Source organism: Sorghum bicolor, chromosome 4, assembly GCF_000003195.3.
Source record: "Sorghum bicolor cultivar BTx623 chromosome 4, Sorghum_bicolor_NCBIv3, whole genome shotgun sequence".
Lineage (NCBI taxonomy): Eukaryota > Viridiplantae > Streptophyta > Magnoliopsida > Poales > Poaceae > Sorghum > Sorghum bicolor.
In genome coordinates this window covers 62220300-62240088 of record NC_012873.2, presented here as the reverse complement: position 1 = coordinate 62240088, position 19789 = coordinate 62220300, and the positions used below count along the sequence as shown (strand labels likewise).

At 41.3% G+C, this 19789-nt stretch overlaps 3 protein-coding genes across 4 annotated transcripts; 1 reads left to right on the top strand and 2 right to left on the bottom strand.

Annotated features, from left to right (window-relative positions):
• Positions 6 to 960, bottom strand: LOC8076022. Its single transcript, XM_002452699.2, has one exon. The coding sequence runs from the start codon at positions 812 to 814 to the stop codon at positions 257 to 259; it is 558 nt and encodes a 185-aa protein (XP_002452744.1). The 5' UTR covers positions 815 to 960; the 3' UTR covers positions 6 to 256.
• LOC8073205 (histone H4) lies at positions 9518 to 10215 on the bottom strand. Its single transcript, XM_002452698.2, has one exon. The coding sequence runs from the start codon at positions 10078 to 10080 to the stop codon at positions 9769 to 9771; it is 312 nt and encodes a 103-aa protein (XP_002452743.1). The 5' UTR covers positions 10081 to 10215; the 3' UTR covers positions 9518 to 9768.
• LOC110434303 lies at positions 11247 to 16836 on the top strand. Of its 2 annotated transcripts, XM_021458139.1 has the most exons (9): positions 11247 to 11586; positions 12153 to 12251; positions 13380 to 13743; positions 14166 to 14300; positions 14539 to 14621; positions 14768 to 14873; positions 14979 to 15078; positions 16399 to 16495; positions 16600 to 16836. In XM_021458139.1, exons 1-8 carry the CDS (start codon positions 11432 to 11434, stop codon positions 16491 to 16493), a joined length of 1137 nt encoding a protein of 378 aa, XP_021313814.1. In that variant the 5' UTR covers positions 11247 to 11431; the 3' UTR covers positions 16494 to 16495; positions 16600 to 16836. The 2 variants fall into 2 exon arrangements, with proteins under 2 accessions (XP_021313814.1, XP_021313813.1); XM_021458138.1 differs by having other exon boundaries at positions 16399 to 16619.

The following is a 19789-nucleotide window of genomic DNA, read 5'->3' as shown; positions in this document are numbered from 1 at the left end:
ACAAGTGAGTTTCCAACTAAAAGTCCATTCTAATTGAACTGTGGATTTTCATTACAAAGTGGTCAGTCTACAAAGACCACAAACGCATCGGGAAACAAGAACAAAAAACGGAACAGAATGCCACTGATTTGGCTGTTAGTTCAGGCAGGGGTGTGATGCGGCGGTGCGTAGCTGTGCCTGCGACAGCGAACCCCATCAAGGCGCGCGTGTCGTGTGCGTCAACGTTGAGCTCAGGCAGCGTCCGCCGATCCGTGTCTCAATTAACGATGAGAACCTTGGCGGCCACGCCCTCAGGCCTCGTCACCGACGGCGGCATCCTGGGCGCGACGGCGGCGACCGCGAAAACCGACAGCGCGCCGCTCCTCGCGGCCGCCTGCTTCCTGGCGGCGGCGGGCTTGGGCTTGGTGCAATGCCTGCGCGGCGAGAGGAAGCGGCCGCGGTTGTGCGCGTCGAGGGCGCCGCCGCAGCTCCGCGACGGCTTGATGCGCTTCCGGGCCGCCGGCTTGGGCAAGTCCTCCAGGGAGCCCACGGCGGCGAGCGAGGCGAAGGACTGCGACTTGCCGTCGAAGAACCTGGACAGGCCCCGCTTCAAGGGGAGCTGCGTCATGAGCGCGGACATCTCGAAGCGGTCCGGGTCCGAGCCCGAGGAGGTGCTGGTGGCGTCGTCGTCGAGCTCCGACGAGGAGGAGGAGCCCGCGGACTCCCTGGACATGGACGTGGACGGGGACTCGGAGTCCGACGGCGCGCCGATGTCCTCCTCCTGCTCCGCGCACGCGGAGGCCCGACCGCTGTGGAACAAGAAGTATGCCTCCATGATTTGATCTTCTTCCCGAATGAAGTCCAAACCCCGATCAGACGAGACGAGTCGAGAACGAGAGCAGAGGGGGAAAAAAGAGCAGCGCTGTGACACGGTGTGGAGGAAGGAGGCAGGGACGGCAGGTATATAAATGGGTGCGGCCGGATTGGGAGGAGGAGGAGGATAAGAACGCGACGGGAGGCGAGGAGTCAGCGGACGCGCGCGAGAGGAGGAGATAAAAAGGAGGGAGACCGGTTTGTTTGTTTATTTATTTATTTATTTATGCGCAAGTAATGCGATGGATTCGGCATTATCATCATCTCGCTGCCGTGGACTGCCCGCACAGCTATTTGTCGCAGGTTTTTCTCATTAAAATAAAATGATTTTATTTTTGTGAGGGTCTCCCCGAAGAGGATAAGGCCGCCACATGGGGGTTCTTCTGGTTTTCCCGTTTCGGCTCCGCGCGGCTTTGGAACCCGCGTGCGCTTGGTCCGTTTCGGCTCGTGCTTGCTCAACACTGGGACGACGGCGTGGGGCCTGGGGAGGAAGCAGGGCCACACGCTTTTTCTTTTGCCTTTTTTTTTATTTCCTGCTTGAAGAGAGAGAGAGCGTCTCCCTTTCGAATTTCAATTGACCTGGGCGGCGAGGGTGCGTGGCTGGCATCCCTATCGCATTGCACTGCGCGTGGTTATCGGCTACTGCTGGCTGCTGCAGGCCTGCAGCCTGCAACAGGCACACACAGGGGTTTATCTGCCGGGAGAATTTATCTGGCTGAAATGAAAGCCGTGTTTAGTTTTTTTTTTTAAAAAAAAATAATTCGCTGATTTATTATGAAAAAAACATTAAAAAAAACACTGTTCGTTGATAGAAAAAATACAACTTATAAAACAAATGAACGAAGCTATATACATTAAGGCCTTGTTTAGTTCCCAAAAAATTTTGCAAAATTTTTCAGATTTCCCGTCACATCGAATTTTTAGGCGCATGCATGGAGTATTAAATATAGACGAAAATAAAAACTAATTACACAGTTTGGTCAAAATTGACGAGACGAATCTTTTGAGTCTAATTAGTCCATGATTGGACAATATTTGTCAAATACAAACGAAAATGCTACAGTGTCGGTTTTGTAAAAAAATTTGGAACTAAACAAGGCCTAAAGATATATTTAGCAGGGCTCCTCACTTGAGGCTTCTTTTCTATTTACTTAAAAACGACTTCTTTACAAAAAAATGTTTGGCAAAGCTCCTCTAGAGGAGCTAAAACTAGAGCCAGAGAGGAGCTATGCTAAACAGACCCTAATAAGCGACTAATAGAAACTACTTTTGAGCAGCACAATGTGTTATGAAATCATTCTGGCAAGCTGCGATCTGATGTGTGTGGCGCTGCAATTCTAAAAAGCACTATTCTACAAGGGGGAAAACACATGTGTTGATGTTCACCCTTTTTTGACCAAAATATCTTTACTTTCCTAAAAGGAGAAATAGATAATGTACAGTATTATAGAGTATATGGATCTAACCCTGATGAATCATAAGATAATCTAAGAGTGGAACAAACAACTTGACTAAAGTGAGAAACAACACAAGAAAGTAGCTGCAGCCATCATTTGACGTATAATGTCTTCGCCTAAAGGGGACTTAACTAAAGCGCCCTTAAGGTTTACACCAAAGAATTGTGGAGATTCCGTTTGGTCTTAACGATCTCTCCACGCAGATGCCCGCTTGTGCAGAGCTGACTCAGCTTGGCCTAGTCCTGTCCACATGGACCACTAATCTATGGTCCAATCTTCGCTTTTGAGCCACACCTTTCACAAAATGAGTTGGCAGTGTCTAATTGTGTACCTAAGAGCATCTCTACATTACTGAGAAAACTCATTCCTCTTTTTCTACGACTAGTGATAAAAGTGGTAGAAATAAAAAAAAAGGTTCCAGTAAATCTCTTTTCTAATTCTTCTTTCTCTATGAGTTTTCAATCTCACGAGATATCCTCTCAATTCCTAAAGAAAAGGAAAGAATTAGAGATTTATTTCAATCGTCTTTTCTCGACACGACTACTAGACCCCAACATCTATAGTGCTTAGACGGTTTGCCTGGACGAGGGCGGGAACGGCCACCTGATCGACCACGCAAGTGAGGGCATAGGTCGGCCACGTAGTTGCGCCAAGACACCACACACGTTGGTCTCCGCACAGGTGAGACCGTCAGAGGGTAAGAACGTCTCTAAGAGATTAACTAAAAAATACTGGCCAAATTTACTGATTGAGCTACTCTCTAAAATAGATTTAATAAAAAATACTAGAGTACTTCAATAGACTCTCTAAAGAATGGCTAGTGAGGTAGGCTATCCAAAAATAGAGAGCGAATAAGATGGGATGAAGAGCTACTAAATTTGAAGAGTCATTTACAAAGTCTGTTGGGAATGTTTTTCTTCCAACAGTAACTAAATTTATCTTTAGAAAATGATTTAGCTAATATGTTGCAGATGCTCTAAGGAAAAGAAAAAAGAAAAGAGAGTTGCTAGGTAGATCCTACTTAGAGTTTGTTCAGTTGGCAAAAATTTTAGATTTTGGATACTGTAGTAATTTCATTTGTATTTGATAATTATTGTCTAATTATAGACTAACTAGACTCAAAAGATTCGTCTCGTAAATTACAGATAAACTGTGTAATTAATTTTTGTTTTCGTCTATATTTAATACTTCATACAAGTGCCGCAAGATTCGATGCGATGAGGAATCCTGAATTTTTTTGAAAACTGAACAAGGCCTTAATAAAGATTATGGATTTCCTCAATCTGTTGTAGTAGCACTCCCCTGTAACCTAAAAATTCTGTTTTTTTTTAATCCTCTATAGAAACTTTTTGGGAAAAGGCGAAAGCACATACCGTAGAGATGCTCTATTTTGATAAGATAGAATAGAACTAACTTTAGAATAGAACTAACCCTTTTTTTAACAGGGGAGCTTCCCCATTCCTATTCATTTTGAGCGAGAACTAGCCTATTATGATTAGATAGGATATAACTAGTTGTTAATTCACTAGTTACTAAAACTAGTTTTATATGACTAAAAATTTATGTAGGTGACTAAACTTTGTTTTGTGCTCTTGAATACATGAACTATTAGAATTAGTACACTTTAGTCTCTGTTCGCCAACTAATGAACTATACTTCTCCGTTCTAAAAAAAGAAATCAAAGCTGAAGCGAAAGTCAATTAATCTCAAATATGAATATATATACATCTTCAAATATATTTATTATCAAAATATTCCTCTATAATTAATCTAATAATATTCATTGTGTATCATGAATTCTATTTTTATATATTTTATAAAACTTAAAATTATTTTATTTCTCCAGAAGGGAGATATTCAGTTTTTTTTTTGGATGGAGGGAAGTAGTTGTTAGTTTAGGTATGAACTACTAAGTTAGCTTACTAATTAGATGACTATACTTTAATCGACGTTTAGCAAACTGTGCCTAGCGAAATCAAACGTCTTAAATGGCAAAATTTACCTCAAATGTTTTTTCGACAGTTGGTAGTGGTGTCATTCACAATTTCTATAACACTATTGAATGATTAACAAATTCGATATATAAACTTAAAGAAACAGGCTCAATGTGACATTCATCAGCCTCTTGTCCAGCCCCTATTCAAGTTGTTCATCAAAATGTAGCAAGTCAAATAAAAAGTATTGAAATATTCTGATCAGGAAATCGAAGAGAAGAATACCATATCCATTCCACTCTCTGGCTGGCCGACAGCATGAGCTTATCTGCTTAAGGAGACAAACTATAGTCTACGACTGGTTTGGTTAGTTAAAGTTGAAGACCAGGGCTAGTGCGGTTGATTACACTTATCCACACCCTCGTGTCAACAGAAATCTCAAGCCATCGACATGGCTGTGAGTTCTGACAAGGAACGTACTAGTATGGAGCTGTGGGCCAGATTATCCTAGTCAGAAGATAGCAGCGTGTTTCGGGGGCGACAGCCGACACGTCTGTAACTTTCCGGCTGCTCCTTAGGCCTTGTTTAGATGTAGTCGGATTCGCATCAATCTATATGTATTGGAGTGGATTGGAGTGGAACTTGAACTAAATTCCATCCTAATCCACTCCAACACATGTGGATTGAAGTGAATCCGAGAACATCCAAACAAGATCTTACGTGTAGATGTGAGTGACAACCAGGAAGAAAATGAGAACACGGTGACGAGTGCATTTAGGTCAAGCTGTGTTATACTCTGAGCCAATTGACACATCGTCGGCATGCCTTCAAAAAAAATTATTCTGATGTAACATTTCTATTCGGTTCTCCAAGATTTTTTTTATTCCCTCCCGCTGTCTAAACTTAACGAGAGCATCTCAAAGAATATTCGCAAATCTCACTCTCTAAATCATTATTTAGAAAACTATTTTTATAAAAATCAATTTCTATATTTTTTACTCTCCAACAGTTTTTTTATCTCTTATACAGTTATACGCACTCTAGAGAGTCATTCTCGTCTTCTATTTAGAGTCTCTCGAAGTTGCTCATGCCTTCTACATATACTCTACCCTCTTTTATCTCCGGATATGTTAATTGGATCAAGACAAATAATTGCATCCATAAACTCAGTAGTCTGTTGCCACCATGCATCTATAACACTCTTTACAAAACCTTAGCTACGATGACCCATAAACTCGTCCACAGTTGTATTCTTTTTTAACGTCATTTCAATGCAAAAATTGCATTAACGGAGGTAGTACTTGTTAAGTCCATAAGGGATACACACAAATTTATAAGAAAAATAGTGTTAAAAATACATATATTTGATATATTTCTTAGCTAATTAAAAATTAAAAATTACTTCGTCTTATTCAAAATTAAGGTTGCTCTAGTCTTCTCAATTGTTCTTTATATATAAGTTATCGTAGAACTTAGGAACGTATTTTGCGGGAACTTAGGCTCCTAGTGAGGAATATCACATATATATTTATTGGATGCCCGATAGGATAATTTTCTTAGGTTTTTAAAAAATAATTGAGATAATAAAGTTTTTGGCATGCAAAAAGTTTGTCATTAAATTTAGAATTAAGTTCACTTTTAGCCCCTTAACTATTGGACTCATCTAATTTTGACCTCAATTATAAAATCATCTAATGTAGGTACCCCCAACGGCGAAAACAGTTCACTTTTAGCACCTCGGCACGGACAAGGCTGTTTGTCCAATCTAGACCCAATTTGACCACGCCATGCTAGCATTGACTATTATCCCCTGTCATCGGCCACCTGCGCGTGTGGCCTGGACACCACAACATTCCCCGTCGAGCGCCTCCGCCCTAGTCATGCCCTCCTCTATGTTCGGATGTTCCCATCTTCATGTACACTCGACGCACCTCTTTTCGGCTACCTGCCGTGCGTTGGCTTTGCGTGCAAATGTGGCTATTGGTGAGTCATTCAGCAGTGTTTTTCTCTCACAATAAATTAGCGAACAATACATTCAATCATTATTATTCAGACATAGTCGACTCTCTTCCCCTCTCAAATTCGCAATGTATCCAATCTCTCTCTCCAATTTCTCACCATCATAGGCCTTGTTCAGTTCATAAAAAAATTTGGATTTTTATACTGTAGCACTTTCGTTTTTATTTGACAAACATTATCCAATCATAGAGTAACTAGCCTTAAAAGATTCGTTTCGCGATTTACAGATGAACTGTGCAATTGGTTTTTGTTTTATTTGTATATTTAATACACCATGCATGTGTTGCAAGATTTGATGTGACGGAGAATTAAAAAAAATTTGGGAACTAAACAAGGCCATAAGAGCCTTGAGTCCTGAGCTCCCTGTTGCGTGTGATCCGACTAGGGTCGTCTTCTATTAAGCTTACTCATGCCATTCTCGTCGTCGGTGGCCGTCATTGGCACAGAGCTCAATCTCCTCTGCAATTATAAAGGTGTCCACAATGATATTTAAATCGCTAGCTATTTGATCTCTAGTTATTGGCTCTCAATGACAATTTGTAAATAGCTAGCTTAGAAAGTCGCTAACTATTAGAAAGTCGCTAGCTATTGTGGAGAGTATTGTGAGAGAGTTATTTCTAGAAGACCGTGCTGATTAGCTATTTATGAGTCGTTAGCTATTTGATCTCTCTCCTCGATAGCCAATGAGAGTGCTTCTTCTTTATTATTTTTATATGCCATCTCGCTAGCTATTTGTAAAGTGCTATTGAGAGCCAATAAAATTTCTTCTAACTAGCTATTTTATAACGGAAAAAGTCTACATCACCCCTGAACTATGGGGTGGTGTCTACTTTACTCACCGAACTATGAAGCAGTCTAATTTACCCTCTGAACTATCGAAAACCGTTCAAATCATCCCCGGGTGGTTTTTTATGGCGGTTTTGATACAGTAACCATGATTTTGCTACAGTAACTGTGGTTTTGACTTTTTTTTCTTATTTGTTTTCATATAATCTTTGAAAAATCATAGTAAATCACAGAAAAATCATAAAATAGAAAAGTTAATTTTGTTGGACTCCACATGAGTAGATCTACGCAATGAATATATAATATGATATACAATAGTATACATTTTTTCTGTAGCTTTAAATTAGTTAGAAAAATCAAATTTTATCTGTAATTAACTAGAATAATTCATAGCTGCAGCTTCTATGGTCCAATTGTGGTGAAATTTTTTTGGTTGACTAATTATTCTATGCTTGAACTATAGTAAATATTTCATACTCATCGGATCATGTATAACTTAGTTATAGATTTATTTATATTTAACAAGCATAAACCTGAATAAACTTAGTTATACATGATCCTATGAGTATGAAATATTTACTATAGTTAAAGCATAGAATAATTAGTCCACCATAAAAATTTCACCACAATTGGACCACAAAAGCTGCAGCTATGAATTATTCCAATTAATTACAGATAAAATTTAATTTTTCTAACTAATTTAAAGCTACAAAAAAGATTTATATCAAAGTATAGCATATTGTATATTCATTGCGTAGATCTACTCATGCGGAGTCTAACAAAATTAGATTTTCTATTTTATGATTTTTCTGTGATTTACTATGATTTTTCAAAGATTATATGAAAACAAATAGGAAAAAAGAAAAAGTTAAAACCACGGTATTGTAGCAAAACCACCATAAAAACCGTCCGGGAGTGATTTGAACGGTTTTGGATAGTTCAGGGGGCAAATTAGACTGTTTCATAGTTCGAGGGGTAAAGTAGACACCACCTTATAGTTCAGAAAGTGATGTAGAATTTTTTCCATTTGATAACCATTACGGATGGCCTTTAAGGATTAAAGAACCCTATAAAATTTCTTTGCCTCTCTAGGGATGTATAAAACAGTACCAATTTTGGAGGAAAATTAGGCCCTGTTCAGTTTCCCACCCAAAAAATTTTCATCATCCCATCGAATCTTTGGACATATGCATAGAACACTAAATGTATATAAAAAATAAACTAATTACACAGTTTAGTTGAAAATCGTGAGACGAATCTTTTAAGCCTAGTTACTCCATGATTAGCCTTAAGTGCTACAGTAACCCACATATGCTAATGATAGATTAATTATACTTAATATATTTGTCTTGCAATTTCCTGACGAGCTATGTAATTTATTTTTTTATTAGTTTCTAAAAACCTCTCCCGACATCTTTCCGACACATCCGATGTGACATCCAAAAAATTTTCATCTCCAATCTAAACAGGGCCTTAGAGTGAATGAAGCTAGATGAATATTTCTTGTCTTTTCTTTTGAAAATCTTGTATTTTCTTGCATCTAAAAGCAACAATATAAACTTCTATGTGCTTTAAATTCTTCTAGGATTGTAAGTTGCATGCAAGTATTATTATTATTATTATTATTCATTCGTGTGTTCCAGAACCTGCACTCCAGAGGCCCTCGCCATTGTTTGTCGGCAGAGGAATCGGAAACTGATGGTTTGTAATGCTTGACATACGACAGCTGTTCCTTTTGCTAGCCTGCACAGCCAGGACGACTGCGTGGCCCGCGACGCGTTTAGGATGGCCCGTGCTCATTCACAACGAATTGGGCTGGGCTGAATCTAGAGTTGAGAACTGAACGCCCGTTTAAATGATTCCTGCTATTATATATCAACTCAGGCATAAACATCCCAGAACCGTGAGTTAACAGCAGATCTACGAGTAAAGAACTACTTTTCAGATACATGCTGAAGTCGAATTCAAAGATTAATACTCTGTATCATACAAACAGCAAAGATTCCAGCAGATTTTCAAGAAACCGAATAAAAAAGGTATCCAGCGGGTTAACTGCACGTTCAGTTTACAAAGGAATTATCATGCACAAGTTCGCATGTAAAGATTCAGGCACGGTTCCATATTCAAAGTCTCTATACAATGCACAAACTGCTTCAGATTTTCAAAAATCGAATCTCACCAACCGTTTAAGAGCCCAAAAATGAACAGCGCCCAAAATAGCAAAGCATAATATGGGAATTGCTAGGACCAGAATTGACAGCAGACTGCACTGAAAAAGATATAGGAAACAGTAACTAAACCAAATCGCCGTGCAAAATGCAAGTGTCTCAAATACAAACAAAAATGAAACTCAAACTCATCCAAAACCAGATAATCTGCTGCAAAGGATGATAATACCTTGATTAAACATCCACATTTCAGACACGAATACCACCAGATAATCTGCAGTAAAACCAAAGATTATACCAATTCCAAAACCACAAGAGGAATAATAGCCATTCAGAGTTAACATTTCATTGCTGCAAAGGAAGATACAACTGGGTGTTGAACTTTCAGCACTATTAGGGACACATGATTCCACGTAATAACGAGACACACAGCAGAGACCTAAGAATCTGAGAACTCTCTACATCAAGGAAAGCACGGCACAAGGAACCCAAAGGACGGAGTAAGATGGAACGAGCAGCAGCTGCAGACGGCAACGGAGAAGAGGCGCACGATCAGCCGCCGAATCCGTAGAGGGTGCGGCCCTGGCGCTTGAGCGCGTAAACGACGTCCATGGCGGTGACGGTCTTGCGGCGGGCATGCTCGGTGTAGGTGACGGCGTCGCGGATGACGTTCTCGAGGAAGATCTTTAGCACGCCGCGGGTCTCCTCGTAGATGAGCCCGGAGATGCGCTTCACGCCGCCCCTCCTCGCCAGCCTTCGGATCGCCGGCTTCGTGATCCCCTGGATGTTGTCGCGGAGGACCTTGCGGTGGCGCTTCGCGCCGCCCTTGCCCAGCCCCTTGCCGCCCTTTCCGCGCCCAGACATCGCCGCCGAAGAGGAAGGAAGACTCTAGTGGTGGTGTGGATTCGAATTCGCCGCGGTGAGTTTGGTGCGGTGGAGCGGGGGATTTGGGGTGGGATTTTATAGGGGAGAGGATTTGGGAATTGGGAGGGGCGGCGCGCGGGGAGACGGGGAAATTTTGCGTCGGGGTTTGGGCGGGAGCTGGGGGAGGGGAGTAGGGGATTTTTGGGGGATCAGGTGCGTTCGAAACGTCAGATCGGGGTTGGAGGGTGGGATGGGTTTTGGCGCTGTTGCTGCGGATCGCTGAGGTGGGCGGGCGGAGTCGGTGGGTGTGTGGACAGGCGTTGGATGCGATCTGATGGCGGAGGACTCGTCAAATGGGATCGGAATGGATCGATGACGTGGCAATGGTTAGGGGATGGCTCGGCTCGCTATTGGTCCAAGAAAGGGCCTGGCTACGGCTGCGGCGGCAGCTGTTCAAGCTAGTGTAGCTAGCAGTTCAAAAACTGCGGCCACATCCACGGCTGAAGCTGCAGTGAACATGCTAAAAATAATACATTTTCAGCACACATCATGCTAAAATATTTAAAATTTAACTAACTATATAAAAATAATACTTGAATATCAAATGACTATCATTAGAAATGTAAGAGGTATATTTTATATGGTGTACTTATTTGGTGTCATAAGATCTATATGTTTGGGCAAACGTTAGGCTGGTTGAAAAAAGGGCTTATGTTGATGTTGATTTATTGTGAGAAATAACTAAAAAAAATATTCTTGATAAACAAGAAAACTCTAAAAATAACTATGTTTATTATGAATTATAAGACATTTTATATCTTTCTGGATACATAACTTTTTCTGTGTATCTGTGTTCTTTCGGATTCCACAGCTCTCTTTGTTCTTTAGGCCTTGTTTAGTTCCCAAAAAATTTTGCAAAATTTTCAGATTCTCCGTCACATCGAATCTTTAAACACATGCATGAAGTACTAAATATAGACAAAAATAAAAACTAATTGCACAGTTTGGTCGAAATTGACGAGACGAATCTTTTAAGCCTAGTTAGTCTATGATTGGACAATATTTATCAAATACAAACGAAAAAGTTACAGTGTCAATTTTGCAAAATATTTTGGAACTGAACAAGGCCAGCTGAAGCAATTTGCAGAAACTCGCGCCGCCGCGTTTGCCTGCCACGCCCACGCCCACGCCCACGCGCCACGCAAACACTAGCGGCAGAGTTCAACCGTGTCCTCCCCGCTCCGTGCCTCCGTGCAACCATCGAACCAAACCTGCCACCGCTCGGTTCTCGAATCCACTCCTTGACCTGTGCGGCGTGCCCGTGCCCGTGCCCCGCCGGAACATCGATCGCATGGCCTGCGCCGGCGCCGCGCGGAAGGTCTCGGCGGTGCTCTACCACTACCCGTGCCCGGACGGCGCGTTCGCCGCGCTCGCTGCTCACCTCTATTTTTCCGCCGCCGCCCACCCGGTCCGCTTCTTCCCCAATACCGTCTACGACCCCATCAGGTACCACGATCCCCTCTTTCGCTCCGAAGTTGCTATCCAGTATCCACCGCGAACTCCAATGCACGCAACGGGGTCTGCTGAGATCTGCAATACCGCAGGAAGCACCTGCGTTTCAGGTGTTTACTGTTTACTTTTGCAGTGCTGTAGATTAAGCTTTTACCATACTGCAACTATTGATTGTGGCTTCAGACTTTCAATTCTCTGATTCCAAAGATGTGGTGATCTAAGTCAACGGTGCTGTGTTAAACACTTGCACATAGAACAGTAAATACCTGATGAAAGTGTGAGCCTCAAGTGATTGTAGTCATTATAGAAAGTTCTGCTTCGGACTCTTCTAGTTGTATTTTTTGTTGTGGGAAGGATTCAATCTGTACTAGGTTTAGCATAATCAGAGCTAGAAGGGACTAACTCTTTTGTATTTCATTAAACCAGAAAACACACAGCACCTCTTTTGGTACCTTTGTGGGATTTTCGTCTTCGTAAAACAAACTCTTGTGCAGTTATGCTGATGCTTTTGTTCTGCTATACTCCTTCTGCTATGTCATTTTTTTTTGTCTGTTTTGTAGGAGTGATTCACTTCCGTTGGAAGAAATAAAAGAGGTCTACCTTCTTGACTTTGTGGGACCTCCCGGTTTTGTTGAAGATATATCCACTAAAGTCGAAAGGTCTGTAAGCATCTGCACCCAGTTTTCGTACCCTGAACACAGGAATTGCTTTATATTAACATGTAGTGAAGTCACCTCCATTCTTGATTTCTATCTCACCAGAGGGAGGTAAAATCATAATCTAGATAAAATCACATATGTAAATCCAGTTAAGATAAAAAGGTCCTGTTCAAGTTAGCCTTTGTACTACAAATGTGAGCTGGGGCTGCCAATGTAGCTCAGGAATAGAACACAGTTTTGTGCTGACCTACCGACTGCAAACATACAACAACCAAAGAAAAATGCATGCAGCTTTTGGGGACTAACAACACCTCACCTGCAACTACTAAAAGAGCAGTAAAAAGTACAACTAAAAAGCTCAAAACCAAAGAGGGTGACACTTGGAGGAAACTGCTTGGAGCTATTGGAATAATGATCCATGAGCCTTGGGGTCCCAGCTTTTTGCCAAATGAAATTGCCTAATATCCTCCTGAATGATGTAAGCTCATTGAACCAGTTGGAGACCGACTGGAATGTTCTTCGATTCCTTTCTTTCCCCAGATTCCACCAAAACTAGATCATTGCCCCATCCAAATTCCTTCTGTCCTTTTTGGGGACACTAAGCCTGCTTTTGCTCCATCACCGATAAATCGATGTTGCCATCAGAATAACCAGTAGGTTTGATAGACCATTCCAAATTGAGATGTCCTCCCATACTTTTGGTTTCAAATCCTTGTTCTACTTCACAGATAATGCACATCAACAGTGAGTGTGTGTGTGGGGTGGTGGTGGTGTGTGTGTGTGGGGGGGGGGGGGTTGTCAGGTGTATGTACGACTCTTTTTTCTTCTATTAATATAATGATACACAGCTCTCCTGCGTGTTTGAGAAAAAAAAACTTTAATACATATGAGAGTATGCATGCAAGATGTCATTTGGAGCTCAACAGTGATTACCTTGCCATATTCTGTTGCATGAAATTCATAATCAAAATCTAAGAGATTTCTGTTGAACTCTTTGAACACTATGCAGTCATTTGGAACAGTGTGAAGCTTTCAATATGTATTCAATCCTTTTTGTTGATATTTTTTATTTTTCAAACCCCTGTCCAATTGAACACTATTGACACTTAAATATTTATCCTTTTTCAGAGTAACGATCCTGGACCATCATAAGACTGCTTTTGAAAGTTTGTGTGGGAATGCCACACTTGGGCAAAATGTGACCAAGGTGCTAGACATGCAGCGTAGTGGTGCGACAATTGCATTTGACTTCTTTAGAAACAAGCTCTTGACAGAAGTTAGCACCTTACGGGGTAATAAAAGTGGTAAAGATGTAGCCGAGGTCAAATATGTACCTGACAACAAGGTCGAAACAGTGCACAAGCTTTTCAAGTTTATTGAAGATGGGGACTTATGGAGATGGAAAATTCCAAATAGCAAGGCCTTTAGCAGTGGACTTAAAGATTTGGACATTGAATTCAATGTCAATGCAAACAGTAAATTGTTTGATCAGGTAACACCTGCCTGATGTTAGTCCTTTGGTGCAGCAGTGACTACTTGCAAAAAGGAAGTCCACGTGTTTTGTTTCATAGACAAATTATTCATTCGTTGGAGTTATTATATTAACATCTCAAGCTTCATGTATATGAAACAGTTTTTTAAATAACCGGTATTTCCATTTAATGTATATAATCATGAGGTTTCATGATTTTGGTTTTAGTTGAATAATATGCATCTGATCTACTCAAAGTTCTCCAGTCAATGAAAAAAATGTTTAAATTTTCACCACAAAGTGATTAAAAAAATCAGGAAAATGTTATCATCCAATACAGGATAACTGTGTTATGCCTGGTGCTCCTAAAAAAACAGTAGACCGGTTAGTTTGGATATTGGACACAGAGTGTCTCCTAATGTTAACTTACCTGGCTGTGACAGTTGCTGGAGTTGGATCCTGAGTGTGTCGTTTCCCATGGACAAGCAACATTATTAGAGAAGCAAAGATTAATAGATGATTGTCTGGAGAAATCCTATGAAATTTCCCTGGGATATGGCCAGTTTGGGAATTGTCTGGTAATTATGTCACACATTATATTTCATACTGTTTATTATCGAAGTTCAACTTTTAGTGACCTTTTTGTTTTATTCATGCCCTTACTAGTTTCACACTATTAGCAGGTACAGTACCAATTGGTTTTATATGGTGTCTTAGTGGTCCCATATAAGACTGTTTTTTTTTTACTACCTTTGTATTCACAGTCACAGGTACTACTTGTTTACTTTATAATTTTGCCTTTTCATGGCCCATTAGGCTGTTGATGCTGATGCTATTTCAAATTTGAGAAGTGAACTTGGAAATCAACTAGCTAGCAAGAGCCGTGATTTGAATCTAAGGCAAGTTTTTTTCCCCCTCCTATTGATATATGTATACAGACTCAAGTCTTTTCTTGTATTGCTTCTTATTCAATATTCACTAGCACGTTACTTGGACTTTGCTACATCATAGTTTCAATGATGTGAGTTGTGCCCTTTTGTTTCAGGGGTATTGGGGCTGTTGTATACAAAGTCCCTGAGTTGAATAATGAACAGATGCTGAAAATAAGTCTAAGAAGTTTAGAACAAGAAGACACAACTTGTATCTCTCAGGTACATCTTTTCCCTGATGATGAGGTTTATAAGGCTGTATTTTACCTCAACTAACAAGAAAACGCTATATAGATGGTGTTGATGCTTGATATTGCTTGCTTGTAGGAATATGGTGGTGGGGGACATCGGAATGCAAGCTCGTTTATGATGAGTGTGACTGAGTTTGACAGGTGGAAGGTCGGAGCTGGACCTTCTCGAGCAAAAGGTGCATAACCATCTGGCTTTCTTCATTGCTCCACACTTCTGTTAATCAAGAAGATTAATGAAGAAACACATGCAGAGGAACAAAACCCCAAACTTCGGGGTGTGAGACATGAGAAACATCATACTCACATAGCAGTTAGCAGATAATTCCCGAAACTTATGCAGCATTCTGCTACCATGTCATATCTTACCCTATGACACTTATTAATAGGCTGCCGTGTGGACACTTGCTTTTACAAAATCTGCTGAAACCATAATTGCAGAGCTCTACATGTGTCACATACTAGCTTTTAGACCCTGAATATGTTTTATTAGTGCTTAAATGTGTCTTTTTACTTTTTATTTAAGCAAGTGCTACTGTGATTAATGTGTAGTTCTGTAAGAACATATCAGCATCATATCTGCCACACTGTTTTAGTGTGCCAACCACATGTGCTGCCCCATCTGCACCATGTGTGCCCGCCCCATCTGCTGAAAGCCTGAAACTGGCTCAACATCCAAGTGGGTATTTATGCCTTCTGTAAATTCACTAGTGCTTCTGCCTTCCTCCTTGGCCTTTCTTGAGTTGCCCTTGCCGGTTCCTGTTCCTAGGGCTTGCAGTAGCCACCACAACCTAAGGCCTCGTTTGGGAGCACAGAATCCCTCCGGGTTCCCTGTAAATTCCCAGAGAAAGAAAACCTCGAGGCAAGCTTCCCGGAGCTAATCCACCACACCCTTTGGAAGCCCACTGGACGCGGGATTGCAGCCCATATCCCGTCGTTTTTCACGGGGCAGGAAGCCACGAGTCATGTGGCCGGGAGCGCATCCCCTCTCCGTTGCGTCACGCATCTGTCCCTCGCTGACTCTGCCTTGAATGAGACTGCCCAAACAACAGCAGGGAACAAAGACCCTCGGAGGAAAGTGGGCACAGGGAAATGAATGTAAAAAAAAATCCGCGTCAGAGGTTTTGCTCCCTGGGATAAGTTCCACTAACTTCCAAAGTAGCCCTAAGGGTTCACTGGTCAGTGCCCTTCCATGGTGGGAGTTTGGGATGCAAGTAGGTTTGTCCGTGAACCCATAACTAGGCTTAATTTTTGCGAATTCTCGCGTAACCTGTAAAAATCAAGCCTATTTGCAGGTTCGTGGGCCTGTAAAAATATACAGCAGCATGGGGTTATGGTCTTATGGAGCTGCTCGTGGGTGTATGTGGTGGACGATGACTTACTGATGTCATCCTATATCCACCAGGGCACTCTGAATGTAGCCTTTTCAAAATCGGTATATGAAGTGTGTAGTTGTATGGAAATGTATCAGCATTTAAATTTGATGTTGTGGAGTTCAGATTGTGCTGATGCTGCTGTGGCTGTACTGAAGAATGTGAACGCAAGAAATGTGTCTCCACAATTCAGGCTCAGGAATGGTGCATGTTGGATGTGATGGTATGTGTGTTGACAAATGGTTTCGGCTAATAAAATTGGTATCAATGTGTATCTGGAACTTCAGACAACTTATGAAATCTTGTAAAAACTGAGCGAGGATATAGAAGAACAAGTTGCTTGGACTCTGGAGGCATCTGCGGTCGCACTTCTGAATTCTGACGCTGATTGTTCTTCTGTATAACGGGTTATTGCTATTGTGAAATTCTCCTGTACAGAAGGAATTTAATTTGTGGTCTTGTTTAGTTTTGAATTTTTTTTGAATTTGGTTACTATAGCATTTTGTTTTATTTGGCAATTAGTGTCCAATTATAAATTAATTAGATTCAAAAGATTTGTCTCGCGATTTACAGACAAGTTGTGTAATTATATTATATTTTTATTTATATTTAATACTTCATGTATGTGTGTTTAAAGGTTCGATGCGATGGGTGAAAAGTTTTGAGGTGCTAAACAAGGCCTGTATTTTTAGTTTTTTATTATTGACGTCCGCAGGGTGCCGTTGTGCACGCCAGCGTCTCCGCGCCACGGCCCACGGGTAAGAATCACAGCCTGACGATTGCAGGCCGGAGCGGCGGTCGTGGCCGTCTATGGCGCCGAAGTATGCAAAGCCGGGCCTAGCTTTCTCGACTGCCCTGTTTGGTTCCACCAATTGCTAAGTTGTTAAGCTAAACTTTAGTCACTTTAGTAGCTAAAGTTCTAAACATATTGACTAAAAGGGGCTAAAATAGTTTAGTTTCATTAGTCACCTAAGAGTAGCTAAAATAATTTTAGCTAGCTAAAATTTAGTTGGTGGAACCAAACAGGGCCTGAGCGAGCTACATAGCAAAGCCGGCTGCTGGTGCGCCTCTTCTCCTATGCTAACGTAGTGAACGCTCGTCTTCCTCTGCTCCAAACATGGTGGCGCGGGACAAGGCTTGCCTGGGCAGCACATTATTGCAGGCACTCCGAACTTTGGATTCTCTCGAAAGCCTAGGCCCTTTTACAGGACAGGCCTGTATGCTGCCGTCCCAAAACAGCTATGTGAGCTGAACCCGGACGAAATGCTTTTTCTCTCAAAACAAAGATCCAACTCGGAAGCTTATTCATGATGCAAGAACTTACTTGATCAGGATCTGATAAGCTTCTGAGTTGGATCTTTGTTTTGAGAGAAAAAGCATTTCGTCCTGAATTATACAATTATATCCTAAGTTCAATCAATTATAGGCTCCTATCCTAAGTTCGATTCAATTATAGATACTGTGCTTCGCTGAATACAATTCTAAACCATGATATTGTGCTAGAATTCTATCTTTATGAGAAACATATTCTTCAATGGAACGTTCTCTAAATATATCTAAGTTGTGGCCTTTTCCTAAAAGATTTATTGTAAGAAGCACAATAGTGCAATAAAAAATTAATTTCGATGGTTGGTTTATAAAGTAGCGTTTTTTAAAGTTTCATACAAATAGTGATGTAAACAAGCTTGGCAATGAAAGAGGTTCTTTGATGGGCTTTTTGAAGATTTTTACTCGGGTCTGACAGCTTCGCAGCGAAGATTGGCAATGAAAGAGGTTCTTGATTGTCCCATTCCAGGTTATGGTTTCATGTTTGGGCCATGCTAGGTCTCTATACTATCAGATGCGCGAACGAATTGGCAGCTGGGCCTCCATGCACCCACACACACACACACACACACACACACACACACACACACACACACACACACACACACACACACACACTATCACCACTTAGTGAATGGGTATGCTATATGTCGCCTTTGGTGTAAGAATAACTCCAACGGTAACTCCCCATAAAGAAAACTCCAACAGCAACTCCACCAGGTCCTATAAGTCTCTAGACCCCAAATATAGATGTCCAAACTAAAAACACAACTCTAGCGTCATCCCTACTAATGTCCTCAAATTTGGGTTGGGCACCCAAATCCTCTCTAAGAAACCTATTACTTGGGCTTAGCTTCGGACAAAAGGCCATTTTGGCCATTTCCCTTTTCGCCTGCATGCGGAACTTGGCACGGTGGCCCCTACTTCCTCCGTCTCCCTCCAACAGACACGACAATGCAAGGCCCATGCGGTCCCTCTAGCTACCCTTCCCCTCCCTCTGGCAGACACGACAATGCACCGCACAACTACACCTTGGTAGATCTCCTCCTTATGCGCTCGCTACCCCAATGAATCTCCCTCTCTGTGATGTCGGCGAGATCTAGTCCTCGACTGATCTCTCTCCCCGTGCACTCGAACAAGTGAGGCGCTCCTCACTCAACTGGGTAGAGCATCGAGAATGACAAGTGGGCCTGGATTGTTAGTCTCTATTAAAAAGATTTGAGGACTACTAGAGTATAGGCAAAAAAATTAGTTCCTCAAAAAGCCCTCAAATCAAAGTAGATACCCTGATTTGAGGGTTTTTGTTGGAGTTACGCTTAGGTGTATGGTGACTTGCACATGTGTTTTTTTTTCCGTGAACATCTCTTCACCTACAACATTTTCCACCTATACACATTTGGGGTGGAACAATTTTCTAGACTCAAAATGATTATTATACGAGTACTTCTAGTGGAATAAAAAGGTTTTGTCGAAAAAGGAAAAAATGGTCTATAATGCCTGGAGAGAATCTTTATAATATTCCGGTTAGCAAATGTCTATGGAAACACATACTTTCTTCATCTACTAGAAATGTCATTCTCACTTCTCTAAATTTCAAACCAACTTTGCTCAAATGTATATAGGCCTTGTTTACTTTGGAAATTTTTTGCAAAATTGCTACAGTAACTCTTTTGTTTGTATGTGACAAATATTGTCTAATCATAGACTAACTAGGCTCAAAAGATTCGTCTCCGCAATTCCAACCAAACTGTATAATTAGTTTTTATTTTCGTCTATATTTAATACTTCATGCATGTATCTAAAAATTCGATGTGACGGAGAATCTGAAAAATTTTGCAAAATTTTTTGTGAACTAAACAAGGCCATAAAAGACTATTAATATTTTATGGTGCATAATAAGTATTACTGGTCTAATCGTTGAATGTCTTTTTATAATTAATTTATTTAAAGATATAAATATTGCTACTATTTCTACTAAACATAGTTAAATCTAACCTTATGCAACTTTCTTTTTAGAACGGATGGATGCTCGAGTGAGGTGAGGGGGCCTTCCGCCTGCAACTGCAGGTTGTTTGCGGGGGCCCAGACTCTCAGCTAATGAGCCAATACAAAGAAGCCATGGGCGGTGGTCACGCACGCAAAGCATAAGCACCGGCTTTAGCAGCTCTATACTAACCATGGCGACCCCTAC

What these genes read in the sequence shown, in the direction of transcription:
- LOC110434303 (XM_021458139.1), top strand. Translation starts at nt 11,432, where the DNA reads ATGGCCTGCGCCGGCGCCGCGCGGAAGGTCTCGGCGGTGCTCTACCAC. An exon ending in ACAGTAAATTGTTTGATCAG is followed by an intron (nt 13,744 to 14,165) that starts GTAACACCTGCC and finishes TGGCTGTGACAG; the next exon opens with TTGCTGGAGTTGGATCCTGA. An exon ending in ACACAACTTGTATCTCTCAG is followed by an intron (nt 14,874 to 14,978) that starts GTACATCTTTTC and finishes GCTTGCTTGTAG; the next exon opens with GAATATGGTGGTGGGGGACA.
- LOC8076022 (XM_002452699.2), bottom strand. Translation starts at nt 814, where the DNA reads ATGGAGGCATACTTCTTGTTCCACAGCGGTCGGGCCTCCGCGTGCGCG.
- LOC8073205 (XM_002452698.2), bottom strand. Translation starts at nt 10,080, where the DNA reads ATGTCTGGGCGCGGAAAGGGCGGCAAGGGGCTGGGCAAGGGCGGCGCG.